Here is a 9197-nt window from a genome sequence, read left to right as displayed (position 1 = left end):
TCTCCCCTCTGTGCACCACCTCCTAACGCCTTCCAAACTTATTACCCATCTCCGCACTAGATACACCACCACCCACCATTCAAATTAAACCCTACTCTCGCCGAAAATTTGTAGGAGCAGTAATCATCTTCGGAAAACAAAAATTGGGAGTAGGAGAACACGAAGAGGTCACCGAAGGACGACATACGCCAAGTGGAGGACACAAACAGATTGTCATCCCCGGAGGCCAAGTACGCCGAGTGGGAGGACATCCAAGGTACTTTGTTCATCAGGTGTTTTCCTTCGCTTTTGGATTTCATAGTCACCTTTAGGCCGCGCTTGTCATCCGTGTAACTTAATACAGAGGTATTAAATTTTCCAGCCAGAAACAAAACCGATAGGCAGAGATCTGTATTTTGTATTTCAAAGACAAACGATAATCAAACAGGGCCTTAACCCGCAACAAAAACATTTGTAAAGGAAAATGGGGTCTACAGAAAGTCGCAGAGACTATGAATAGATCAGTATGTCAACCTGGGTGGGATCATTCATGCTCTGCCAAGCACGCTGGCATGGCATCAGAGCCTTGGCAATCTTTACCAGCAGATAAGTTTGTCTCCCAGAAAATTCTACGCCACCTCATCCCATCTTTCAAAAGCATGGAGTTTGTACCAGCGAAGCAAGTAAACCAAACAAAACATGATCAGACCAAAAATTTGCAGATGCATCACCTCTCAGGCGTGAGAAACCAGGCAGATCTCAGGCCCCAAAATGGGAAGAAATATAGCCAGTTACAGTTTTCACCAACCAAACCTTGCAACATCAATCAAGACTGGGAGGACTGCCACAGATGGCAGGCAATCATGCGTTATAATGACTGGCCATACAGGAAATATATAAGCAGCGAGCTGGCTCCTGCATGGATAGCATTTCTGTCACAGCACACAAATCACAACCAGCCATATATTACAGTACAGTACGACGGCATCTGGCATCTATTGCCCATCTGGAAAACAATGTGACATACTGCAGGTTCAAAAATGTCCTAACAATCATGATATGTTTGTACAATGGTTGGTGTATGCGGAGCTCGGCACTGTGTGAAGTATAACAGATGCTGTATAACAGAGAAGAACGGCAAAAAACATTTGGTGGCATTGAGCTGTTGACAGAAGTATGCAAAAAGGCTACTCAGTTGCTAGCAAGATGAATCGACGAGAACGGTGAAGTTTGGAGTCTAGAAAGGTATTCCCTGTTGGAAATCGACTACGACGGCAGTTAAGCTATGCATCATCCTTGGCGGTGGATCTCATCCCTGTCATTTTTAGCAATCACTGCACGTGGAAGAAGTAAAGCATGTCAGTTGTATTGATTTTCAAACACACAAAAATGAAGGAGCAAAATATACCCCCGCAAAAAAAGGCAGCCAAAATATAACTGCAGGACCCTCTTAACACATAATGTTTGTGCTCAATCTGTTAATCAGCTTTTGCACGATCATGGCAATTTTACTACTCCCTCCGTCCCATAATATAAGAGCATTTTTTACACTAGTGTAGTGTCAAAAATGCGCTTATATTACGGGGCGGAGGGAGTATCAGGTTGTGCTATGGTATTGATGATTAACAGCTCTTTCACTAATCAGTAATCACTATCAGGTTGAGGTATTGAGTACCAAATTCAACAGCAGTGAGCACTACTGTGCTAACCTTTGGGACAAGCCTTGATGACCGTCTGGGTACTGTAGAGGGCTTGGTCTGCTTAGCAGCAGCACTTCTTAACCTACATAGTATATTTCTAGTAGCCACACCCTGCAACTCCTCAGGATCACACGGTTTTTCTTTGTCTGCAGAATCATGACTATTGCCTGTCCTGCAAAATATAAGGTTTATGTAAGTAAGGAACTACTTCAAAAACAGAGGTGCTAACTATGTTTACACAGAACATACTTTGCACCATGATTCGTGGCCAGGGGAGTAACAGCATTGTCCTGCACAAGAGGATAAAATAAAATAAATCAACCAAAAAAACGAGAAATGAAAGCAAGCAATGAAGCAGCTTCGAGATACACAGGCACACAGAGATACAACTAATAACTTTGTACACACAAATGGAAATGAAATTTCAAAGAAAACATTGTAAACGAAAATGATTTTACAACGCATTATACGATTTCTTTTAAGTGATCATTTCACTAATCCCTGTAGAAAAAGAAAACACTAGATTCACCAAGCCATGGTATATGAAGGCACTGGTAGTGAATACCAAAGATGCCAGTTAATGAGGTTACCCAAATATCAATTACCAAATAGATAGGTTTGCAGTTGCAGAGCTAAGATTTGGGCATGTGGAGTTGGCCACAGTTAGGCCAGAATGATACAGGCAAGCTTTCCTTCTTTCTTCCCCTTTTACTACAAAGTATAAACCAGTAAAATAAGTCAGCCATGCATCTACTAGTTCAGTGAGAGTTGACACTATGACTAGTTGAAACCGTTGCATGGATGACTACAAATAGAAGATGCCATCTTGAAAGTTGTTTGAAAAGGGGATGTAGGCACCAATTCATTTTAATAAATGAATAGGAAAATTTGTGCAGGGAAGATGTATCACTAGTAGGCCTTAGATGATAGAGCTCAAGCACAGAAACACGACACCTCAAAGGAGTGCTTACTTGGCCATATAGAAAACCCAAGAAAAACTCTAAGAAAAAAGAAAGAAGAATCTTCGCTACAATAACAGGTCATTCCTGGTATAGAAGGTCATTAATATTGGTATTCTGGCTAGAAAGTTTCCTTGGTCAAATTAGAGAGTTATTTATGATTGGCACAAGAATGTCAATATTATGTTGCTATTTTCGAGTCCTATTGGATTTTTTTGCATCAATACTTCATTTTGTATTGAGAAAATATTAAACTTTTTTGAATGTGATGAACTGACAAATCGAGAGTTCACATATTGGATACAAACCCTACAAAAGGCTGTTGGAGCCATGCAAGTTTGCATGGAACTTGTCTACAGTACCAATATGGGACGGCATTTGATGGTCATGGAGACTGAGAAGATTAAAATGACAGCAAGAACCCTGTAAGTGGGTTCATAAACATGTTGGTTCACTAGGCCCATGACGGATATGGCGAACTAGCAATTCATTATTCCCAGCTCGCATGATGTGCCTAAGCGATGGCGCTTTTGCATCCGCCCTCTACTATGAGGAATTTGACAAGGCTCTTGTCATAAAATTTATCCACAGTAAGTCAAAGTTGAGGACCACCTTCAAGATTGGAATGGCACGGCAAAAGGTTGATACGACCTTTCAATTAGAAAATGAACAGTGTTTAGAGTTCTTGAGTTCTTTTACAGCAAAGAGAACATTGATGCAGGCAGGGAAAACATAATATGTATATGCTTCTTGATTTCCATGCCGGTCATCTGCATGCGCATGTGGGGATACTACCAACGTGTTGGGTCAAAAGGCCCAACGTTGATGTGAACGATGTGGACCGTGTGGTCTAGCAACAATTACAGTTATCGAAGCTGCACGGAGGAAGGTTAATACTACCTTTCAGCTAGAAAATGAAAAGAGTGTTCTTGAGTTCTGTGGCCCAAACAAAATGATGCAGGAAAAACATGATTTAATTCAACAGGACACGGCAATTCAATGAAGTGCTTGCTTGCCCAGCCATATAGGCAAATTCTGTGTTTGTACACAAAGGAAAGTTAAACATAAGAGATAGAGAAAAAGGATCCAAGCCAAGAGAAGACAGGCACGTCAGAAGGTCATTAAATACGGATTTCCTAGTTTGTCAATATTTCTTCCTGAAAATAAACATTACCAAAGTGCTTTTGAGACCACTCATTTTGGAAAAACAAATTGACTGAAAACAGTAGTAGAGGCTCCTACTAAAATAAATCAGTTAAAAAAGATTTATGTACATCATGTGTAGGGTGAGAAGGAGATCCTCATTTTAAAGTTCGAGATCATGAGGTCATATATCTTGTAAGATTAAACTTTTTATTAATTAAATTATCAAAAATTTCAAGATTCCAGAAAACCTAGAATGTAAAATTAAGCAATAAGATAGGACATAAGTAATTAAGATGCACATATCACGATCATCATCATGCACATTTCTATATTTGGTACTTCCTCCGTTCCTAAATATTTGTCTTTTCAGAGATTTCAAATGGACTACCATATACGGATGTATATAGACATATTTTAGAGTGTAGATTCACTCATTTTGCTCCGTATGTAGTCACTTGTTGAAATCTCTAGGAAGACAAATATTTATGAACGGAGGGAGTATTAGGCACAGTTAATTTTCTAGCTAGCATTGAAGTACAACGAAATTACCGAAGCAACAGATGATCGTGTTGGGTCTGTGAGGTCGAAGTTTCCAGCAACGCCACGATCTGCAGAACTAGCATCTGACTGGGCATTTGCGGCAGGTAGTGCAATTACCGCCTGATTGACTAGTTGACGAACTGACGAGCTGCCACCATGACCATTATCTTCTTCCATCGCCACTGCCGCCGTTGGTACATTTTCCATTAGGAGTCCATTTGTATCACTGTTGCGGGTACGTTGAACCCCTGAAGTAACATCTAACATTTCCTGTTTGCCCACAGATGGTGGACGAGAGTTTTTGTCAGTGTCGCTTATAACCACATGCCCTGGGGAAGATGACACGGCTTTGTCAGTATGAGCATCCAAAACATTCTGAGTGCAGCCATTCTTGACACAAGCTTTGGTTTTACCAGGACTAAATGTGCTTTCATTAGTTGGTTGTATGGAATCATCGGTCAGGGGTGCATGGCTTCTTCCAGGCAACATGGAGACATCAGCAGATTCTTGAGGAAGCACATTACTACCCAAAGCACCAGCCACCATATCAAGTGACACATTGTTCTGAACATCAGATGTTAAACATGAAGAATGTACCACCGGAGGTCCCTCCTGAGATACAGAAATTTCAACAGGAGTACCAGACAATGTGGATGCAGATGACCTCGAGTTTACAGCAGTGGTATCACGTGGATTGGATTTGGAGCGATAATTCTCACCATCAGTTGAACCTAGTGATGAATTGGTGCAAGCAGCAATGCTCTCAGGTCCCTTATCTTGTATGTCTATAATGATATTATCTGATGGCAACATTGTGTTCTGATCATTCTTATTCCGAAGGCTGCTAATAGAATTGGTGAACATATCAGTTTCAGAGTTATGTGTGCTTGGAGGGAGGTTCACTCCACCCTTGAAGCTGCCAACCCAATCTCCTGGAGTGGAATTAAGATCAACAAATAGATCAATTCCATCTTCATCCATCAGAAAAAGTTTAAAAGGAGATTTTACATTTGCCAAGTTCTCATTAGACAAGCCACTGCCCTTATCTATGCCATTTGTACCAGCTTTCATATGGCTGGGAGGCTTTGATGCCACACCATTAGGACCAGGATGACTTGCTACGAAAGAAATTGTGTCATTCACAGGAGCAACTGAAACATGATTTCCATTAAGCTTTGGGGCTGTCGAGCACGTTGCAATACCATCAGCAGTTTGTTTCACATTATGAGAAATCCCTTGTCCAGAACATGAATTAAAGCAGTCTCCTTTGCCATTGTTACTAGAAATCGGAGGAAGACTCGTTCTGGTACCAGAGTCCTGGTTCAAGATACAGAAACAAATGAAGAAATGATACGCACTGTATACAAACAGAAACTTTGACAGGCATTATGAGTACACAGATCACAGAGAAACACCACCTTAAACGTAAGACAAAAATCAACTAACAAAAACGATGATGATAATTGGTAAATCCAAAAGAGTATCCTATTTTTTGAAAAAGCAAACTGCAGAAGATAGGTTTCATATAAAAATATTATGGTCCTAGATTTGCAGCTTACTGGACAAAACACCACTACAGCTATTTGTAGTAACAATCCAGTACTTGAATTCAAATCCAAGCACAATTCAGCAACAAATTGTTATCTAGGTGGTATGTACACGTGTAAATTTTACAGCTGCTAATATCCACCTTGTTCATTTCAAAGAATAATCGTAGTTTTTACTCCCTCCATTCCAAAATAAGAGTTGGGGCTAGGCAGTAAGAAACAAGTGAAACTATATTTCACATTTTCATGAGTGAGAAGATTCAGCCTATCTTTTATAGGAATGGGCCAACTAGCACGAAATGTCCAAGGAATTCAAATCTTGGATGACTCTGGCAAATTATAGAAGTTGGGTGGAACCTCCTTTCACCCTAGTGCAGTGCATGTCAAGAGTATTGTACTATCAAGACGAAATAAAATAATATATTTCTGATTCAAGGCCAATCTCATCTAAGGCACCGAAATAGTTTCAGGTATCAAGTGAAGAGGACTGGGAAATATATGACTCTATTCGTTACACAAGAAAACTAAATAATCTAACCCGCACATTTCTCTTGGCCATGAAACCGGACAAGCTGATAGCCTGATACCGAAAAATTGAATAGTATGATTTGACTAGATAAAATTCAGTTTACAGAACACATGCCAAGAAATGCCTAGATTACTCAATATGTTTGAATTTGAACAAATGAAATTGATTTATACTAAAGTATGAAATTGACTGGATTACAAAATGTTAAAGAGCATGCATCCAGTACTCAGTTAGACAATCGGAATCCTAGTTGTATTGCATTGCATTGCAAGGATAAACATTAGGTTGAATCAGAGAAAATGATGTATTGTAACAACATAAAATTGACAGAGGTAACAATTACTTACACTTTTCAATTTTCTATCTGCTTGTTTTCTAGACACTTTTTTATGCTTTAATGGTGGCCTAACATCATCATCATCTCTGTCACTATATGGGCCTCTTTTGTGGTTATCTTGCTCACCTGCAATCAATTAGGTTTTGTCAGATATACTAACATCCACATGTCCCTGAGTGTGTCCGCCAGTAAACATTGGCATCTGCCAAACTAATAAAGAAGTTTCTACACATACATTTGGATGCTTCTTTGGTATTTGGTAACATGGCAGCAGAGGTAGCAGGAGAAGCCTGTGTAGAAGTAGGAACAGTCAAATTTTCCTTTTCAGGTCCTGAATTATTTTTTTCATTCTGCAAAAGAAAGATGGTGCGCATCAGTAGTCAATTTATTTCACCCTTGCAAAGCAAGAAAACAAGTGACAATAACACTAGGTAACATCTTCGCCTTAAAATACATACATGTACTCAAAGTTGAAGCAGATGGTGTATACTGAAACTCACCTCGAGATAAATGGCCAGCGAGCGAGCTAGCTGAGGGTGGGTCTTGTTTGCAGGAAGGTTATACTCCTTGCACAAAGATTGGAGGCTTTGGAGACTAAGGCTGAGGAGATGTTTCTCGTTTTTCTCCCACCCCATCAGATTGACTGTAGCAGCACAGGGAAGACACAACAGAATTAGTACACTATGACATCAGGCAAAGATCACGAGTTACACAAACAGTACTCATTATTCATCAGAATTTCGAACCATTGGTATGCCCAAGCACGACAACAACACGCAAGCGAGTAGAGCACGCGACTCTATCTGAGAGCACCAATTGCCCAGCTTACATAGGGCTGAAACACGCGAGCACTTGGGAGCTCGTTGCGCCTGAAATTCGAGCGCGCATTGCGTTCCCCTAAAGGAAGGTGAACATCTCAGAACAACGAAACACGTGACTCTACCGTCCCTCCCGCCGTGAACCCCACGCCACCCTCGCCACGCGGACGGAGGGGGCGTGGAAATGGAAATTCCCGAGCGGATCCGAGCGGAGCCAGATCCAGGCGAGCGGAGAGGCCACCGGGGACGGGGCGCGGCCCACCGAACCCAGCACGCCAGCCCCAAGCGAAAAACCCGCCCAACTAGCCAACAACAACGCACGCTGGGGGAGAGATGAGAGGGCACCGGCGGGAGCGGCCCTGCCCACTGCCGCGCCCCACGACGAGCGGCGACGCGGACGGCGAGCCCCGGGCGAGCAAGCGAGATAGCAGGACGTGGCGACGTCGGAATCGGCGCGAGGGAGCGCGGAGGCGCGGAGATTTACCTGGAGCGGAGGGCGGGGCGGCGGCGGGGGACGGAGGAGGGGGAGGAGCTCCGGGCGGGCGGGCGGGAGGGGAGGGGAGGGGAGCTCCGGGCGGGCGAGCGGCTGCCTGGTGTGGGGTTCGGTCAGGGGAGCGTGGCGGATTTGGGGAGGAAGAAGTACGGTGGCGTCGGGGCGGAGCTGCGCGTGACCGTGACGGCGGGGGAGGGTTGGCACGGGAGGGAGGGGACCGACGTGCGGGCCCCGCGGATCGATCACTGGATCGGGGCCGTTGCTGGTTCAGCGCGGCACGCGCACCTGCCTCTGGGGTCGGGTCAGGTCCGGCAGGTCTGGCAGGACCGGATTGGTTCCAGCCCAGCGGACCCGTGGGTTCCTTCCAGGAGCGGCGCGGCGGAGCAGGTACTACGAAATTTGAATTTTGGTTTTGGGGGGCTTAAAAAGGCAAGAGTTTACTCCAATTCGTGTACGCAATGGAGAAATGGTATGCCACCACAAAAGGCACTCACTAGTGGCTGGTGAGCGTTTGGAAAGAAACGGTGTGCGATACCTCAAACCATTCGTGGTTTGCCTTTTTCCTTTTTTTCCCTTTTTCTTTTCTTCTTTTTGGACGGATGTAGCTTGCCATTCATGATTCATTTTCTTTAGCAACGCATATCTGCTGGCTTGTTGAAGATTAGGAAGATGGAAACTATCTGAACACGACGGTAAAAGCAAACTACCTTACCAGCTACAAACGAATACTCGGTGACGTCTAATGGTGATGCTATTGAAGTGTCAACCACGGAAAAATAAAGCAACACCGCAATAGCTAGGCAAGAAGTTTTGTTTTGGTGGGAGGGGGAGGAAGCTAGACAAGAAGTTGGAGCACAACGCATCTTCAATGAACATAAGAGAGGGAACTAACTCCTTTGTTTAGAATATAAAAAGGGAACTGTCTCTATTTTCTACTTAAGCTATACTACACAATCAAATGTACAAAACATTACTATGATAGGTTCAGCATATGGCGGCTTTGCGCTTGTGTGCCCATGTTCTTCCAAAGGGTGATTTTTAAGGCTAGCATTTGGCTCGGCCTCTAGGACTGGCAGTGATCAGGATCTGGCAACATATCTGGCAGTGAACAGGATGTGGTCTCCACTACAAATTTTAGGCGGCTAGAAC

General features: G+C 43.2%; 1 protein-coding gene across 3 annotated transcripts; it reads right to left on the bottom strand.

The window, feature by feature from the left end:
- Nucleotides 1-850: 850 nt before the first annotated feature.
- On the bottom strand, nt 851-8087 carry LOC119311118. 3 transcript variants are annotated; one of them, XM_037586747.1, is made up of 9 exons: nt 8040-8087; nt 7238-7380; nt 6973-7087; nt 6748-6863; nt 4738-5641; nt 4334-4653; nt 1929-1969; nt 1689-1851; nt 851-1313 (listed from the first exon to the last, which is right to left on the bottom strand). In XM_037586747.1, exons 2-9 carry the CDS (start codon nt 7370-7372, stop codon nt 1311-1313), a joined length of 1797 nt encoding a protein of 598 aa, XP_037442644.1. In that variant the 5' UTR covers nt 7373-7380; nt 8040-8087; the 3' UTR covers nt 851-1310. The 3 variants fall into 3 exon arrangements, 2 of the variants coding, with proteins under 2 accessions (XP_037442644.1, XP_037442643.1); XM_037586746.1 differs by having other exon boundaries at nt 4334-5641; XR_005150883.1 differs by lacking the exon at nt 851-1313 and adding an exon at nt 2285-2390 and having other exon boundaries at nt 1759-1851; nt 4334-5641.
- Nucleotides 8088-9197: the final 1110 nt, after the last annotated feature.

The sequence above is a fragment of the Triticum dicoccoides genome, chromosome 5B (assembly GCF_002162155.2).
Source record: "Triticum dicoccoides isolate Atlit2015 ecotype Zavitan chromosome 5B, WEW_v2.0, whole genome shotgun sequence".
Taxonomy (NCBI): domain Eukaryota; kingdom Viridiplantae; phylum Streptophyta; class Magnoliopsida; order Poales; family Poaceae; genus Triticum; species Triticum dicoccoides.
This window is presented reverse-complemented; position numbering and strand designations above follow the sequence as displayed.